The sequence below is a fragment of the Prunus avium genome, chromosome 6 (assembly GCF_965620075.1).
Source record: "Prunus avium chromosome 6, drPruAviu1.hap1.1, whole genome shotgun sequence".
Lineage (NCBI taxonomy): Eukaryota > Viridiplantae > Streptophyta > Magnoliopsida > Rosales > Rosaceae > Prunus > Prunus avium.
The window spans coordinates 37,922,954-37,941,541 of NC_142289.1; the positions used below are offsets into that span (position 1 = coordinate 37,922,954).

Below are 18,588 nucleotides of genomic sequence, written 5' to 3' on the forward strand. Positions count from 1 at the left end.
GAAGTATCCTTTCAGGAAATGAGGCGAGCAATATAGTTTGAGAATATTATTTTTTTTCCAGTTCTTTTCTCGAGAAGATACCCTATCGGGAACTCTTCTAATTTAAAATTTAAAAGATCGATTTTCCCATGCACAAAAGAAATATATTCTGCATGCAGATGCAGGTAGAAGCTATAACATGAACTCACTCCAACCCACTCCCTAAAAGATAATCAATTTATTTTTGCATATCATCTAATCTAGCTATAGAAGTGAATACAATCAACAACACCCTCGTATATGTGGTTTCAAATAAATAAATAAAACTTCAAATATATATTTCCCAAAAGCCAATGCTTAGTTTTGTAAATATACAGGTATTTACAAATCAAGGAGCTCAAGACTCTTCCAAACCAATGCTTAGTTTTAATGGTCATTTTATCTTGCTTATAATAAGAAACAAAAACATATTGCAATTTGCAAATGTATCTTATATATATCACGAGACTTAATAATCATTTACAAAAAGAATTTCGTACGATTTGGCAGAACCTGATCAGCACACCCTTTGAATTCCAATCGTGTTTACAAAAACATTATTATTGAATTGTTTATTATATCTATTATCGGGTGAAGTACGTACACCTTCCTCTATATAAAGGACATGCAATATGCAAGGAAGAGCCAACTTACCTAGATCACCAAAAGCCTCAAGTTAGCTATGGCAATGCATTTAGGGTCTTTGCTGTTGGGTCTGGTGCTAGTCATTGGCTTTTCATTGCAAAGTAGCGAAGCTGCTACAGATCCACCAGTTGTTTGTGACTTTCTCAACAGGAGCAGTTTCGAAACAGGGTTCGTATTTGGTGCGGCTTCAGCATCTTACCAGGTCAGTCCATTGCGGGGCTAATTAAATTACTCTTTACTTTGTGGTCATATGATTAATTAGGTTTAATTTACTTTCAATTCCAGACCAATAATAAGCATTCATTGTCTACGTACTCTTACATATATTTGTATATGTGTGTGTGTACATATCAGTATGAAGGTGCTGCCTTTGAAGATGGTAGAGGACCAAGCATATGGGATAACTTCACTCACCAATATCCAGGTCTGCCTCTAAAAAAAATAATCACTTAATCTTTTAATTTGTTTCTTAATTAAAGCTTTCTATATCTCAGTATCTCTGCAGGTGTCATTCTTTCCCTGAATTGTTTTCTCCAAATCCCATGCCTTTTGACTTCGTAAGAGGTTTTGGGGCATCCAAATCATTAAGACCGAAACACTGGTCTATGGATATATAATAATACTTAATTTATCTATTATTAATAAATATATAGTCAAAATTTTCTATGGTTAATTGCAGAAAAAATCGCGGATGGGACCAACGGAGATGTTACTATTAATCAATATCACCGCTATAAGGTTCAAAAATCTCATAATTTGTAAGAAAACATAGGGGCATCGAAGATGAGCTCCTCAATTTTTATTTCTTTCTTATGATTATATGTACTTGTGCCTTACTATATATAGGAAGATTTGGCAATTGCGAAGAATATAGGGTTGGATGCTTATAGGTTCTCTATCTCATGGTCCAGATTGTTACCAAGTAAGTTGATAATCCTCAATATGTACACATGGCAATTCTGTTTGTTTTTCTTTTTCCTTTTTTGTTTGCTAGAAAACACTTTCCTTGCTCGAGTTAGATCGAGTTATTTCCTTATTTGTTGTGTTTTGTTTTTAATTATTAGATGGAACACTAAGTGGGGGAGTAAACCAGGCTGGAATTGAATATTACAACAAGCTCATCAATGAAACCATTCGCCAAGGTAAAGCATATCTCACCTTAAAAGATTAATGATCGATATGTAAAACTCTTAAAACATCATATAATCAATTTAATTTGCTTTTACTGCTGATGTATACATGTATATATAGGTTTAAAGCCATTTGCAACAATCTTCCATTGGGATCTTCCCCAAGCATTAGAAGAAGAATTTGGTGGTTTGTTAAGCCATCAGATTGTGTAAGTGACAAATTCTATCGTGAGTATAAAATTCATTATTTGATCAAATAAATAGTACCATAACATATATTTTTTGAAATGTGTATATACAGCAATTATTTTAGGGACTATGCAGACCTTTGTTTTAGTGAATTTGGTGATAGAGTAAAGCATTGGATTACGTTGAATGAGCCATATACCGTTAGTAACATGGGTTATGCAATCGGGACATTCGCACCGGGACGATGCTCTAGCTGGCAACAACTAAATTGCACCGGTGGAGATTCAGCACGTGAACCATATTTGGTAACACACCACCTCCTCCTTTCTCATGCAGCTGCTGTCCAAGTGTACAGGAGTACATATCAGGTCCGAGTATTATCTTTAATATTGGGCCCTCTAATTGAGAATTCTATGTTAGTCGGTTGTATAAAGTAGCAATACAAAATGGAATTAATACTGTTTTTTTTCTTCTTCACAGAATTAATACTTTGTGCATCAAGATATACAAAGATTGTACCATGTATTTTTGGCTCTAAATTGACCAAACACTAATGTTGTTGTGCAGGCATCTCAAAAAGGCCTGATAGGGATAACACTAGTGTCGCATTGGTTTGAGCCAATTTCTGAGGCACCGCACCATAGAAATGCAGCAACACGGTCTTTGGATTTTATGTTTGGATGGCAAGTATTTATGAATATAAAATTTACTAGCTAGTATAACTTGTATGATGCTCTGTTAATGGTTGGCACTTCCATGTTTTTGTAGGTTCATGGAGCCAATTACAAGTGGCCATTATCCGCACAGCATGCGACTTCTTGTTGGACGTCGATTACCAAAATTCAAGGAAGAAGACTCCAAGTTGCTAGCCGGGTCATTTGATTTTCTTGGACTAAATTATTATACTACTTACTATGCAAGCTATGCAGGTCACAACAATTCTGTAAAGGCAAGCTATGTAACAGATCCTCGCGTTAATCAATCACGTGAGTACAAAATGAAAAACTTAATTGCTTGGAGTTGGAGAAATTGTAAGTTTCATAGAAAAATTAGATTCTGACATTCATATATGGTGTGGCAGCGGAGCTTAACGGGGTCCTCATTGGTCCACAGGTACACATCAAATCAAGTGTTAACTAATTAAGCCATTAGTATAGTACGAATGATTAAATATTATTTTCCACATGCAAATCTGACTCCTAAAAATCTCACATATCTTCCAATGGTGTTTTAGGCCGGCTCAGACTGGTTATATGTCTATCCAAAAGGAATTCACGATCTTTTAGTGTACGTAAAGGAAAAATATAATGATCCAATCATTTACATTACTGAGAATGGTAATTTTTTCAGCCTTATTTAATTGCATCATCAATGTTTCAACATATATTTATAGACTACATAAAACACATTATATTGTAGGCGTTGATGAGTTGGATGATCCCAATCTATCACTTGTGGAAGCCCTTAATGATACCGATAGAATTGACTACTATCATCGCCACATTTGTTATGTTCAAGCAGCAATAAAGTAAGTGTTTATTAACAAATTATTTAATTAAGACTATGTTTGGGATATTGAATTTGAATCCTTACATACGAATTTTATTTTTTTTGTTTTTTTGTTTTGTGTGTATAGGGATGGTGTCAAAGTGAAGGGATTCTTTGCATGGTCATTGCTAGACAATTTTGAATGGTCTTCTGGATACACTGTTCGATTCGGTCTCAACTATGTGGATTTTAAAGATGGGCTAAAAAGGTATGAAAAACGCTCGGCGCAGTGGTTCAAAAATTTGCTCAAGAAGTGAAGAAATCAAGCTATAGTTATTGTTGGTCTTGGTTCCATCTTTGTATTTCCTTCAATAATGCAAATGCACCTACGTACAATAATGTGAGAGGGATGTCAAATTTGAATCCCTTGGTTCCATCTTTGTATTTCCTTTAATAATGCGAATGTACCTCCGAAATATTCAGCAATAAAAAGCACTTGAATTGGTTACTTTTTTTCCCAAGGCATCTCTTTTATCTTTTATATTTTGGATTGAAACAAAATCTCAAAATTTTGAGATGGCCTCTCTCTCTCTCTCTCTCTCTCTCTCCCCCCTTTTTTTAAGCATTTGGAATTCTCATCATGAATTGAATTCCGCATAAGGAGGATTCCTGCGTTTACTTCACATCAAGGAATTGAAAAGTAAGTGGGGCCCACACAAAATAAGGAATTGAATTCCAGATTTTAAAGGAATTCAATTCCTTGGTGGGAGGTGTTATTCTAATTCCTGAAGAATGAATCCATTAGGAATTCATTTTTTTTACCCATTATATCCTCACACAATATTCAAAATTTCAAATTTGTTATCTACTTTAACCCAACAACGAGGACTTTTGAGTAATTAGTACTACTCCTACCCCAATTCCATATGGTTTAGTAAACAACTTCAATAGGAATTAATATGGAATCTAACTCCCCTCAATACATATGGTTTAGCAAACAACTTCAATAGGAATCCGGAATCTAATTATCCTCAATCAAATTCCTCCTCAATTCAATTCATCCTTAATTCAATTCCCCCTAATTCAATTACGGATTAGTAAACATGCCATAATTTGAATCGTATCTGAAAACATAGCATGAGACTTCTGACTCTGTCGTGAACCAAAACACTTATAAAAATGTCAACTCTTTTTTAAACGGCCAAGTTTACCGGAATGATTCATTTTTAGGTGCATGGCTCTACGTACAAACCCAGTTGTTTTTTTTTATAATATTTCATCAAATATATTTTGCAATTGTATATACGTTCCTCACGCTCCTCATGGCATTTTATCTTCATACATCTAGTTTCCACAAACCAATGCTTAATTTTTATTTTATTTTTTTGTATGATAATATTTATAATTTCTAATCTTGTTAGCTAGTCGAAAGGATTAGGAGAAAACAGCAAGAGAAAAAACAAATTCAGACATTAAATGCTTCGATGGAGAATTAATAATAATTTTCAGAACATGGAGAATTGACGACAGTTATCTCATGTATAATACTGCCGGAATATACGACGGTGCTTCTGCATATATATATATATATATATATATATATATTAAATTTTTGTAATTTTCACATATGGTGCGATGTCTGGAAAATAATTTTTTTAATAGTTGGAATATGAGGAAAATAGTTTTTTTTATTTTTTTTATTTTATAAAGTTGGAATGACACTTGTTTGTTTATGTTGTTTGATATTGGAAACAATTGTCCCTTTAATCGAGCTGAGTAATTTTAGATTATTTATTTTTTGTCATTGCTGCTGAATAATGCAAATCGAGCTGAATAATTTAGATTATTTCAATTTCCTCGCAGTCCTTATCTGAAAAAGAACTGCTCTCGAGAAAGGGATTTATATTTAATGTACTATAATTAACTCTTCTAATTTAATTATCATTTAAAAAAATTTCACATGCAGATGTAAGCTATACTTGAATTCTCTCCAAGCCACTCCCTAGAAGATAATAATCAATTTATTTTTGCGTATCATCTAATCAAGCTTACATAAGTCAATACTATAATCAACTGCTGAAGAATGTAAACTCCAACATCAAGAACTTGGAAAAATAAAATACAAATATAATAACTGGTTCTACTACTAATAACATCGAGATGTTTTGTATAAAACCTCACACATGCCGAACTATACAGGTGATTAAGTTGAGGACATTATAGGTGTTAGTAGTTGTGAGTTATTAGTCCTTCTTTGTCTTTTCAAGGTATCAATGCGGGATGATTTACTGGACCCAATTAAACCCGAGAATCCAAGATCTTTTGTATAACATAACACCTTCATACAGGCTACAGCCAATGCTTAATATGTAAATATACAGAATTTCTTAACTTGTTAGCTAGATACGCATTTCTATATAGCAGTGATTCAATTCAATATATTAGCTAGATAAAGTCAAACAATATGGTAGAATATTTTCAGATATCTTTCATTCTCCGAAATGAGGTATTTATAATACAAGGTTACAAACCCTAGTAGGGTTAAACTAGGAAAATAAGTGGAATCCTAATTACGTAATATCTATACAAAAGGAAATAAATAAAATAATATCCTAATAGAATAGGATATCTCGCTAACACTCCCATTTAATTTGCTTTTACTGCTGATGTATATATAGGTTTAAAGCCATTTGCAACAATCTTCCATTGGGATCTTCCCCAAGCATTAGAAGAAGAATTTGGTGGTTTGTTAAGCCATCAGATTGTGAAAGTGACAAATTCTATCATGAGTATAAAATTCATTATTTGATCAAATAAATAGTACCATAACATATATATTTTGAAATGTGTATATACAGCAATTATTTTAGGGACTATGCAGACCTTTGTTTTAGGGAATTTGGTAATAGAGTAAAGCATTGGATCACGTTGAATGAGCCATATACCGTTAGTAACATGGGTTATGCAATCGGGACATTTGCACCGGGACGATGCTCTAGTTGGCAACAACTAAACTGCATTGGTGGAGATTCAGCTATTGAACCATATTTGGTAACAAACCACCTCCTCCTTTCTCATGCAGCTGCTGTCCAAGTGTACAAGAGTAAACATCAGGTCCGGTTATTATCTTTTGGTTAGAATATTGGGCCCTAATTGAGAATTCTATATTAGTCAGTGGTATTAAGTAGCAATACAAAATGGAATTAATACTGTTTTTTCTTTCTTCACAGAATTATTACTTTGTGTATCAAGATATACAAATATTGTACCATATATTTTTGGCTCTAAATCAACCAAACACTAATGTTCTTGTGCAGGCATCTCAAAAAGGCGTGATAGGGATAACACTAGTGTCACATTGGTTTAAACCGATTTCTGAGGCATCGCACCATAGAAATGCAGCAACACGATCTTTGGATTTTATGTTTGGATGGCAAGTATTTATGAATAAAAAATTTACTAGCTAGTATAACATGTATGAAGCTCTGTTAATGGTTGGCACTTCCATGTTTTTCTAGGTTCATGGAGCCAATTACAAGTGGCAATTATCCGCAAAGCATGCGACTTATTGTTGGACGTCGATTACCAAAATTCACAGAAGAACAATCCAAGTTGCTAGCTGGGTCATTTGATTTTATTGGACTAAATTATTATACTACTTACTATGCAAGCTATGCAGGTCACAACAATTCTGTAAAGGCAAGCTACTTAACAAATCCTCGCGTTAATCAATCATGTGAGTACAAAATGAAAAACTTAATTGCTTGGAGAAATTATTGTAAGTTTCATAGGAAAATTAGATTATGACATTCATATATGGTGTGGCAGCGGAGCTTGACGGGGTCCTCATTGGTCCACAGGTACACATCAAATCAAGTGTTAGCTAATTACGCCATTAGTATGCAAATCTGACTCCTAAAAATCTCACTATCTTCCAATGATGTTTTAGGCTGGCTCAGATTGGTTATATGTCTATCCAAAAGGAATTCACGATCTTTTAGTGTACGTAAAGGAAACGTATAATGATCCAATCACTGAGAACGGTAATTTTTTCAGCCTTATTTAATTGCACCATCAATGTTTATAGACTACATAAAACACATTATATTGTAGGCGTTGATGAGTTGGATGATCCCAATCTATCACTTGTGGAAGCCCTCAATGATACCGATAGAATTGACTACTATCATCGCCACATTTGTTATGTTCAAGCAGCAATAAAGTAAGTGTTTATTAACAAATTATTTAATTAAGACTATGTTTGGGATATTGAATTTGAATCCTTACATTGACATTAACGAATTTGATTTTTTTTGTTTTTTTGTTTTGTGTGTATAGGGATGGTGTCAAAGTGAAGGGATTCTTTGCATGGTCATTGCTAGACAATTTTGAATGGGCTTCTGGATACACTGTTCGATTCGGTCTCAACTATGTGGATTTCAATGATGGGTTAAAAAGGTATGAAAAACGCTCGGCGCAGTGGTTCAAAAATTTGCTAAGAAGTGAAGAAATCAAGCTATAGTTATTGTTGGTCTTGGTTCCATCTTTGTATTTCCTTCAATAATGCGAATGCACCTCCGTACAATAATGTGAGAGGGATGTCAAATTTGAATCCCTTGGTTCCATCTTTGTATTTCCTTTAATAATGCGAATGTACCTCCGAAATATTCAGCAATAAAAAGCAGTGAATTGGTTACTTTTTTTCCCAAAGGCATCTCTTTTATCTTTTATATTTTGGATTGAAACAAAATAAGTGGGAGGTAGTATTTTAATTCATGGAGAATGAACCCATTAGGAATTCTTTTTTTTTACCCATTATATCCTCACACAATATTCAAATTTTCAAATTTGTTATCTACTTTAACCCAACAACGAGGACATTTGAGTAATTAGTACCACTCCTACCCCAATTCCATGTGGTTTAGTAAACAACTTCAATAGGAATATGGAATCTAACTCCCCCTCAATCCATATGGTTTAGTAAACAACTTCAATAGGAATTCAGAATCTAATTCTCCTCAATCAAATTCCTCCTCAATTCAATTCCCCCAAATTCAACTACGGATTAGTAAACATACCATAATTTGAATCGTATCTGACAACATAGCATGGGACTTCTGACTCTGTCGTGAACCAAAACACTTATAAAAATGTCAACTCTTTTTTAAACGGCCAAGTTTACGGGAATGATTCATTTTTAGGTGCATGGCTCCACGTACAAACCCAGTTGTTTTTTTTATAATATTTCATCAAATATATTTTGCAATTGTATATACGTTCCTCACGCTCCTCATGGCATTTTATCTTCATACATCTAGTTTCCACAAACCAATGCTTAATTTTTATTTTATTTTTTTGTATGATAATATATATAATTTCTAATCTTGTTAGCTAGTCGAAAGGATTAGGAGAAAACAGCAAGAGAAAAAACAAATTCAGACATTAAATGCTTCGATGGAGAATTAATAATAATTTCCAGAACATGGAGAATTGACGACAGTTATCTCATGTATAATACTGCCGGAATATACGACGGTGCTTCTACATATATATATATATATATATATAAAAATTTTGTAATTTTCACGTATGATGCGATGTCTGGAAAATAGTTTTTTTAATAGTTGGAATATGAGGAAAATAGTTGTTATTTTTTTTATTTTTATAAAGTTGGAATGACGCTTGTTTGTTTATATTGTTTGATGTTGGAAACAATTGTCCCTTTAATCGAGCTGAGTAATTTTAGATTATTTATTTTTTGTCATTGGTGCTGCTGAATAATATGCAAATCGAGCTGAATAATTTAGATTATTTCAATTCCCTCGCAGTCCTTATCTGAAAAAGAACTGCTCCCGAGAAAGGGATTTATATTTAATGTACTATAATTAACTCTTCTAATTTATCATTTAAAAAAATTTCACAGCAGATGTAAGGTATACTTGAATTCTCTCCCAGCCACTCCCTAGAAGATAGTAATCAATTTATTTTTGCGTATCATCTAATCTAGCTACATAAGTCAATACCGTAATCAACTGCTGAAGAATGTAAACTCCTACATCAAGAACTTGGAAAATTAAGATACAAATATAATAACTGGTTCTACTACTAATAACATCGAGATGTTTTGTATAAAACCTTACACATGCCGAACTATACAGGTGATTAAGTTGAGAACATTATAGGTGTTAGTAGTAGTGAGTTATTAGTCCTTCTTTGTCTTTACAAGGTATCAATGCGGGATGATTTACTGGACCCAATTAAACCCAAGAATCCAAGATCTTTTGTATAACATAACACCTTCATACAGGCTACAGCCAATGCTTAATATGTAAATATACAGAATTTCTTAACTTGTTAGCTAGATACGCATTTCTATATAGCAGTGATTCAATTCAATATATTAGCTAGATAACAACAAGACTTGTGTGAAAATTTTCACATCGATGATACGTACTGCTGCTTGAACAAGTCTACAATAGCTAGCGTATAAATTTAGCTCAAAGTTATGGCTTCCATAATAAACAGTAATAAATATATATACGCATGATAAGCATGGAGTTTTGACTTTTTGTTTGCAACGCCAAAGACAATTCTGATAGCCATTTTCTTTTCTTTGAAAAATGAAGGAGCTCACGACTGCTTCAAATGAAGATGAGATCAAATACTTTATGGCGTCACAAACTAATGGACCTTCACACTACTGCGCCCCTTTTCCCGTTGTTGATAACAAAGTTTTGTCCCTCCTCATTGACCCCATTCTGGTTCGATGGCTGTGTTTCAACAAAATAATATCTCATACGATCTTACTAAAAGAAAATTATCTTTAGCAATTTGCTTCGATGAAAAACGTTTTAGCTTTTTATTTTAAGAAAGAGAATTCATTCGTAGAACCAAAGATATACAACGAGCGACACGATATAGTGTCCACGTTAAAACATTCCTAGGACAACCTCATGGGACAAATCCCAAAGGAGGAAAGAGTATCACACATGTTGTGGACTAACAAGAGAGTCCGATTCAAGTCACTTTTTTAGCTTTAAATGACCATTTTATTGTAAATCTAACAAAATAAAAATATATTGCAGAGGCATCTTATCACGAATCTTAATAATCAATATTACTTGTTTATCACGAGTCTTAATAACCATCACAGAAGAATTTCTTAGATTTGGAAGGACCTGATCAGCACACCCTTTTGAATTCTAGTTGTGTTTACAAATACATTATTGAATTGTTTATTATATATTCCCGGGTGCAGTACGCATAGCTTCCTGTATATAAAGGACATGCAAATGCAAGGAAGAGCCAACTTATCCAGATAGATCACCAAAAGCCCCTTAATTAGTTATGGCAATGCAATTAGGGTCTTTGCCCTTTGGTCTGGTGCTAGTAATTGGCTTTTCATTGCAAAGTAGCGAAGCTGCTACAGATCCACCAGTTGTTTGTGACACTATCAACAGGACCAATTTTGAAACAGGGTTCATATTCGGCGCGGCTTCAGCATCTTACCAGGTCAGTTTCTTAAAGAGCTTAATTACCATTTACTTTGCGGTTCGTATGATTAAGTAAGTTTAATTTTCTTCCAATGCCAGAACAATTAGCATCCATGCATGAATATTTTGACATCTTTACTGTGTACATACTCTTACGTATATTTGTGTGTACGTTTCAGTATGAAGGTGCTGTCCAAGAAGATGGTAGAGGACCAAGAATATGGGATAACTACACCCACCAATTGTTGGAAAATTGGCTTGCATAAAGGATACAAGGTTTCGGACTAGCGACCGGTCGCCTGCTATTTGCGACCGGTCGTTTCGAAGCAGAGTCGAAGTCTGGAGCAATATCGATTCGCGACCGGTCGCCTGCTATTTGCGACCGGTCGTTTTTAAGCATAGTCAAAGTCTGGAGCAAAACCTTCTTGCGACCAGTCGCCCAGCACGTGCTGTTTCTGATTCCTCGAGTTTTGGACTCCATTTTTCAAGGGCTATCGCCTCCTACCTACTTGCAAGGACTCTAGGGGTCACTTCTAAGTCAGAAGAACGTTGGCAATCAATTGGGAGGTTGGAGGTAGCATTGAAGGACATTGGAAGACTTGTTTTCAAGGTGTAGCCAACGTATGGTTCTATATAGGGTGGCTACACAAGTAACCATCAATACATAGCTTGTGGCTGGCCTAACCTGTGGTCTATGTCAGGCATTCAAGGGCAGAACGTAGGAGACAAAGCAAGGGTCTTCTCTCAAGTCTAGAGGCTCATGTATTAAAGGAAAGAGTGAGTAAGTCTGAAATTGTAAGAGAGTTAGAGAGAGTTGGAAGAAAAGTAGCTGGGAACTAGTGAGTCAAGAAGAGGAGAGAATTCTCAAGTGTATCAAGGTGTTGAGCAAGGGTGTGAGAGAAACAGATTGTGTGGGTAGTGTTCTAAGGGGGTTTCCATTTGTAAACCAAAGTTGTAACCTATCTTCACTAGTGAAATTTCTCAAGGGGATCACCAAAGAGGATGTAGGCAAATTGCTGAACCTCTATAAACACTTGTGTCTTTTGTGCTTGATTATTTTCTGTGTGTGTGTGTAAGATTCATCCATCATTGAGTCTTGTCCAAAGTCCATCAACAACAAGGTCTAAAGGGGAGTGAGTTGGTTCTAATTCACAACACCAATATCCAGGTATGTCCCTCATCAAACAATCCATTAGAGTTAAAATATGAAAATTGAACTAACTCAATCTGCAGGCGTCATTCTTTTTTCTGTTTGCTTTGTCCAAATCGCATGCCTTCTGCTTTCGTATGAGGCTTTGGGGCATCCAAATCATTAAGACAGAAACACTGTGGATATATAAATATATAATAGAAAAATTCCATCACCATAGCTAGCCAGCTAGGTTCAGAATTCAGATGAAGGAAACACAACATGAGGATACAAAATTCCATAAACCGGGTTCGGCCTGGATGCTTAACCTTTCCTGATGAACACCAATGGGACACTAGATGCCTTAATGATTTGGATGCACGGATTACAAGTATATGGAAAGTTTTAATGAGTAAATCTCGAAGGAAACCAATTTTAATTCTTATATTATTTTTCTCTCGTATCATAATATTACTTCATGTATTTATTATAATAATAATTTACCATGGTCCATGGACAAGCCACACATGGCAAGCTTTTAATATAGAGGTGATGCCCGTAGTGCACAAGTTGGTACATGCATAATAGAGTGCATGATATTTCCCCGTTCTAAATAGTCAAAATTTTCTATGGTTAATTGCAGAGAGAATTAAGGATGGGAGCAATGCGGATGTCACAGTTGATCAATATCACCGCTATAAGGTTTCAAAATCACATAATTTGTGAGCCTTAAGAAAACATAGGGGATCAAAGATGAGATCCTCAATTATTATTTTCTTTCTCATAGTTATATATATCTTGTGTGTTATTATTATGTATAGGAAGATGTAGAGATCCTGAATGATACGGGATTGGATGCTTATAGGTTCTCTATCTCATGGTCCAGAGTGTTACCAAGTAAGTTTTTCAGTACAATGTAACCAACATTATGAAAAGAATTAATTAAAAGAATTGAACCAAATTATATATATTATAGTCAAATTTCAAGGGCTATTTTTTTAACTTTAATTTCTACTGGTAGATCGAGTTGTTTTTTTATTATTGTCTTTTATTTCTAATTATTAGATGGTACACTAAGTGGGGGCGTGAACGAGGCTGGAATTGAATATTACAACAAACTCATCAATGATACCCTAGACAAAGGTGAATCATCTATCCTTAAAGGAACAATGATTGATATGCCTCGTAAAATATCATTTAATCAATTTAATTTGCTTTGATTGATTTTGTATACATATACATATATAGGTCTAAAGCCATTTGTGACCATCTTCCATTGGGATCTTCCACAAGCTTTGGAAGAAGAATACGGTGGTTTCTTAAGTTTTCGAATTGTGTAAGTGAAAAATTCTATTATCAGTATAATATTCATTATTTCATTAAATAAATATTACCATAACATATACATTTTGAAATGTGTATATACAGCGAGCATTTTAAGGAATACGCAAACCTTTGTTTTGAGAGATTTGGTGATCGAGTAAAGCACTGGATTACATTGAATGAGCCATATGCCTATAGTAACATGGGTTATGCAATCGGAACCTTCGCACCAGGACGATGCTCTGATTGGCAGCAATTAAATTGCACTGGCGGAAATTCCGCTATTGAACCATATTTGGTGACACACAACCTTCTCCTTGCTCATGCAACTGCTGTAGACTTGTACAAGACTACATATCAGGTCCGGTTAAATATTACATTTTGGTTAGAATATTGGGTCTTAACTAAGGAAATTAATACTTTGTATATTGAGATATACAAATATTATACCTTATATTTTTGGCTCTAAATCAACTAAAAGCTAATGTTCGAATTCCCGTGTAGGAACTTCAAAGTGGCGTGATAGGGATAACACTAGTGTCACATTGGTTTGTGCCAACTTCTAATGCAACGCACAATACAAATGCGCAATCACGAGCTTTGGATTTTATGTTTGGATGGCAAGTATATTAATATTAATTTATATACCAACTCATGTATTTAAATGCTTATTTATGAATATAAAATTTACTAGCTAGTATAACTTGTATAATAGTTTGTTAATGGTTGGCAATTCCATGTTTTTTAAGGTTCATGGACCCAATTACAAGTGGCCACTATCCGCACAGCATGCAAGTTCTTGTTGGTCGTCGATTACCAAGATTTACGGAAGAACAATCCAAGTTGCTAGCTGGGTCATTTGATTTTCTTGGACTAAATTATTATACTACTTACTATGCAAGTTATGCAGGTCACAACAATTCTGTAAACGCAAGCTACTTAACAGATGCTCGCGTTAATCAATCACGTGAGTACAAATTGAAAAACGTAATTACTTTAAACAATTTAAGTTTCTTAAAAAATTAGATTATGATATTCATATATTTGGTGTGGCAGCGGAGCTTAATGGGGTTCCAATTGGTCCACAAGTACGTATCAAATTAAATTTTTTAGGTAGCATAATATGGAAATTACGATTTTCCACATGCAAATGTAACTTCTAAAAATCTTACTTTTCTTCAAATGGCGCTGTAGGCTGGTTCAGACTGGTTATATATTTATCCTAAAGGAATTTACAAACTTTTACTCTACATAAGGAAAAAGTATGACAGTCCACTCATTTACATTACAGAGAATGGTAATTATTTTTTAGCCTTTATTTATTACATCATCAATGTTTCAAAACACATTTTAAGACTACTTAAAACATATTATATTCTAGGCGTTGATGAGTTGAATGATCCCACACTATCACTTGAGCAAGCCCTTAATGATACCGTTAGAATTGACTACTACCATGACCACCTCTGTTATGTTCAAGCAGCAATCAAGTAAGTTTTTTTATTAAAAATTTATTTTAATGAAGACTATGTTCGGGTTATGTCAATCCTTCCATTGACATTAACACATTTGGTTTTATTTGTCTTTGGAACTTTGTCTACAGAGAGGGTACTAATGTGAAGGGATACTTTGCGTGGTCATTGCTAGACAATTTTGAATGGAATTCTGGATTCACTGTTCGATTCGGCCTCTATTATGTTGATTATAACGATGGACTAAAAAGGTACCCAAAAAAGTCGGCACTATGGTTCAAAGGTTGGCTCTAGAAGTGAAGAAATCGGATTAGAGTTATTGTTGCTCTTGGTTATATATTTGTATTTCCTTCAATAATGCAGATGCTATTATGGACAATAATGTGAGGGATGTCAAATTTGTTTATACAAAATTTGAATCCCAAAATTATAATAAATTTTATCGAACATAAGTTCATTGTATAAACAGCTTATTTCCGATGAAGCAAAATCATTCAATAATATTGGCTTGAAAACTTTGATTTCCTCGCCTTGGTTTTCAATTCTTCTCCTCTTCTCCTCTTCTCTCTCTCTCTCTCTCTCTCTCATGGAACCACTTTACTCAGCAAAACGCGTGTGGACTATACAAGTCTGCCTACCAAGACAAACATGACGACAAGTGGATCATTATAGTAAATAAAAATGAACATACAACAAATAATTAAATACGTTTTAATTTGTTTGTCCATCTCAAAAAGAAAAAAGATTCTATTTGTCGGTATATAGCTTATCAACTTCAAACGGACATGTACAGGTCTTGTTATATATATTTTTATTTATTTATTCAACGGCCACGAATTCAGATTTTATAAACATTTTCTCCGTGCAATTGAGGTAAGGAAAATTCAAAGATTATTTGTCCCATTATATATTTTATTAACTCATAATTACTGGAAAATTAAGAACAACTAGACACACAAGTTACTCTTAAAATTATAAAAATGAAATTGATTTGTTTTATTGACTGTGTGTTTACCCTTAGGAGGTGTTTGGATCACACAGAGGATTCATGTTAAAATCAATTTTCATTTCTCTTATTCGGTAATGCAAGGAAAGTAACTAGAAACTATCATTCTACTTCATTTCCCATCGCATTTGTAATTGTTAATGGGGGAATACAGTACAAAATAAAATTACAATTAATTATTGCGAGGAAAATCAAAAGGAAACCCAAACTTGATAGAGGGTTTTATTTTTTTTCTCCTCATTTTTCTAGAGGGCATGAAATCGTTCCAATCTTGAACTTACCAAGTATGTGGGAAAGAAACGCGTTTTCTTGCAAATCAAACTCCTCCTTAATGATCTTATAATAATCTCTAGCTTCGAGAAAAACTTCACAGGGACAATTTTTAATCTTAATACATCTTACATTTTTTTTTAGTTGTTTATCATATTTCCAAGTATCATGACGTGGCATGGTTATATTTTTTTTATTTATTTAAATTTTGTCTAAGTTGTGGAAGTTTTTAAATTTGAGGTTGTGAAGATTCAAAGTTTCGAATTTTCAAAATCTAGTGGTGATTTTATATGAAGAGACACTAGATCCCAAATCCAAATTACGTAGATACGAAGCTTATCTGCTGGCACAAACATTTTTAATTGAGATATTTAGTCATATACCTATTCTTAGCACAAATGATATATATCAACTCTACACCATTTAATATCTAAAAATAAACAACAACAAAAAACCCAAAAAATAGCCGCGGGCCCTAATGAATTTTATTTTGATTATTAAATTACTTTGATGCCCTATTGAGTGTTTTAAGTTTTTTTTCTATGAGGTTTTGGGGTTGAGCTTGTTTTAAGAAATCGATGGCAGTTTTGTAGTTTATAAAAAATTAGAAGCCTCCTTGTTATGTTGTAAATGAGCTTTGGGTGTGTTTCTAAAGTCTATTTCATATAGGGTTTTTTTATAATTTGGGCTCTTATATTGGGTATAATAGTAAATCTCATTTTTTAATTCTCTGACCTAGTTGTTTTCAAGAATTTTTTGTTTTTATTTTTTTGTTTCCTGCAATAATTGTTCTAGAAGGGTGACCACACCAAAATTTTCAAAAATTGGTCTGACGCCAGTAATCATATGCCTTCCACAACAAATATAAGATAAACATGTAGTGATGAATTTTTTATTTTTTTTGGGTCAATCTACAGAAAATTCTCAAAGCTTTTTTTACGTTGTTGTTAATTTCTTTGAAATTTCAAGGGGCTCATCAAGACCATTTCAAATCAAGATGAGATCAATTTCATGTCATCCACTCCCTCGCACGTTTTTTCATTATTACTTGGTAAATGCGAGACACTGTGTCATCCACATTCCCAATTACTCGATACGAAGTAAAAAAGGTCCAATATCGAACATTGTCATTATATGTGTTGTCAGTATCAATACTTTCAATGGGAAAAAAAGATCATGGCACCCAAATTAAACACTTTTTAATTGGAAAGCTGTCACTTTCATAATAGACTAGTTGCAAGCATTCTGACTCGGAGAAGAAGATTGCTTAGGAAGGTATAACTGCTCCTTAACGGATCTAGGATCGTTAAGCTTATGCCAGATGATGATTCTCAGATTTTTCCAGTGGTGGGTTTCTGGATGAACAACTCTATGTGTTACTCTACTTGGTTGCCTAATCATACTATTTTTATCGCTCTTGGATTTCCTCAATGTATATTCAGTACACACCTTTCACTATAGTTGTTGTTAGCACTGAAGAAACCTATAGTGAAGGATCCTGAGTGCTCAGGGTGTCACCCAGCTCTCTTATTGATTTTCAAGGTTAATTAATTATTCTGCTTGTATTTGAGAAGTGTTGGTTGATTCTGTGTTCATGACTAGTAGTTGACCAGTTATATCTTAAAATAGGTTCATTAAGAGTTATGTTAGTGTCTAATTAGTTTGTTGGGAGAGTTTATTTACGCCTTCCACCTAGGTGCCAATTTCATCTAATATTTGATTGAACAAGTCTTATAGCTACCGTGGAAAGCCTATCCTACAATATCTAGCGCCAAAAAGGATAAAATCATATGCCGTCCACAACAAATATAAGATAAACACATGCAGTGATGAATTTTATTTATTTTTGGTGAATCTACAGAAAATTCTCAAAGCTTTTTTTTTGTTTGTTAATTTATTTGAAAATTCAAGGAGCTCAAGACCATTTCAAATCAAGATGAGATCAATTATGTGTACCTTTTGGTTTTCATGACTTTCAGCCCCTCTCGCTCGCACGTTTTTGAATAATTAATTGGTACCCATATCCCTGCAGTACATGCTAGTTGCAAATGCGAGACACTGTGTCATCCACATTCCCAATTGGAGTACTTGAAACCTACTCTACGACATAATTAAAGAAGGAAAATGGTCCCAATATCGAACATTGTCATCACATATATGTGTTGCTTAAGGATGAACACGTCCCATATCAAAAATTAAAGTTTCTCTTTCTCCGGTATAAAATGTTTTCATGATTACATTTCTTTGAGAACCAATATCATGATGAAATGGAGAAGTCACTACAAAAACATTATCTTTCCCGACTAAAGATCTCGCGACAAAGAGAATGTGTCGGGACAGGTAGCTTGTTCCCGAAAAACATTAACCTTTGTCTGGAAAGGTTGACTCTTACCCGGCAAAGTGTCATCGAAAAATACCTTCTTAC

General features: G+C 34.0%; 3 protein-coding genes across 3 annotated transcripts; all 3 read left to right on the forward strand.

Annotated features, from left to right (window-relative positions):
- The first annotated feature begins 671 nt into the window (after positions 1-671).
- Positions 672-3,960, forward strand: LOC148294162 (beta-glucosidase 12-like). The gene is made up of 13 exons (XM_088254982.1): positions 672-865; positions 1,018-1,087; positions 1,343-1,401; positions 1,510-1,585; positions 1,728-1,805; positions 1,915-2,002; positions 2,095-2,350; positions 2,550-2,665; positions 2,751-2,968; positions 3,064-3,095; positions 3,217-3,319; positions 3,402-3,510; positions 3,619-3,960. Exons 1-13 carry the CDS (start codon positions 701-703, stop codon positions 3,785-3,787), a joined length of 1,539 nt encoding a protein of 512 aa, XP_088111108.1. The 5' UTR covers positions 672-700; the 3' UTR covers positions 3,788-3,960.
- A 1,693-nt stretch (positions 3,961-5,653) lies between these two features.
- LOC110745604 (beta-glucosidase 12-like) lies at positions 5,654-7,992 on the forward strand. Its single transcript, XM_088254742.1, has 9 exons — positions 5,654-5,669; positions 6,149-6,236; positions 6,329-6,584; positions 6,788-6,903; positions 6,989-7,206; positions 7,299-7,330; positions 7,420-7,513; positions 7,584-7,692; positions 7,809-7,992. Exons 1-9 carry the CDS (start codon positions 5,654-5,656, stop codon positions 7,990-7,992), a joined length of 1,113 nt encoding a protein of 370 aa, XP_088110868.1.
- A 2,805-nt stretch (positions 7,993-10,797) lies between these two features.
- LOC110765552 (beta-glucosidase 12-like) lies at positions 10,798-15,341 on the forward strand. Its single transcript, XM_088254743.1, has 14 exons — positions 10,798-10,982; positions 11,143-11,207; positions 11,665-11,744; positions 12,736-12,794; positions 12,914-12,989; positions 13,158-13,235; positions 13,341-13,428; positions 13,521-13,776; positions 13,920-14,035; positions 14,165-14,382; positions 14,472-14,503; positions 14,610-14,712; positions 14,797-14,905; positions 15,019-15,341. The coding sequence occupies exons 1-14, from the start codon at positions 10,818-10,820 to the stop codon at positions 15,179-15,181; spliced, it is 1,608 nt and encodes a 535-aa protein (XP_088110869.1). The 5' UTR covers positions 10,798-10,817; the 3' UTR covers positions 15,182-15,341.
- The last annotated feature ends 3,247 nt before the right edge of the window (positions 15,342-18,588 follow it).

What these genes read in the sequence shown, in the direction of transcription:
- LOC148294162 (XM_088254982.1), top strand. Translation starts at nt 701, where the DNA reads ATGGCAATGCATTTAGGGTCTTTGCTGTTGGGTCTGGTGCTAGTCATT. An exon ending in TGTACAGGAGTACATATCAG is followed by an intron (nt 2,351 to 2,549) that starts GTCCGAGTATTA and finishes GTTGTTGTGCAG; the next exon opens with GCATCTCAAAAAGGCCTGAT. An exon ending in CATTTACATTACTGAGAATG is followed by an intron (nt 3,320 to 3,401) that starts GTAATTTTTTCA and finishes ATTATATTGTAG; the next exon opens with GCGTTGATGAGTTGGATGAT.
- LOC110745604 (XM_088254742.1), top strand. An exon ending in TTGTTAAGCCATCAGATTGT is followed by an intron (nt 6,237 to 6,328) that starts GAAAGTGACAAA and finishes GTGTATATACAG; the next exon opens with CAATTATTTTAGGGACTATG. An exon ending in TATGTTCAAGCAGCAATAAA is followed by an intron (nt 7,693 to 7,808) that starts GTAAGTGTTTAT and finishes TTGTGTGTATAG; the next exon opens with GGATGGTGTCAAAGTGAAGG.
- LOC110765552 (XM_088254743.1), top strand. Translation starts at nt 10,818, where the DNA reads ATGGCAATGCAATTAGGGTCTTTGCCCTTTGGTCTGGTGCTAGTAATT. An exon ending in TTCTTAAGTTTTCGAATTGT is followed by an intron (nt 13,429 to 13,520) that starts GTAAGTGAAAAA and finishes GTGTATATACAG; the next exon opens with CGAGCATTTTAAGGAATACG. An exon ending in TATGTTCAAGCAGCAATCAA is followed by an intron (nt 14,906 to 15,018) that starts GTAAGTTTTTTT and finishes CTTTGTCTACAG; the next exon opens with AGAGGGTACTAATGTGAAGG.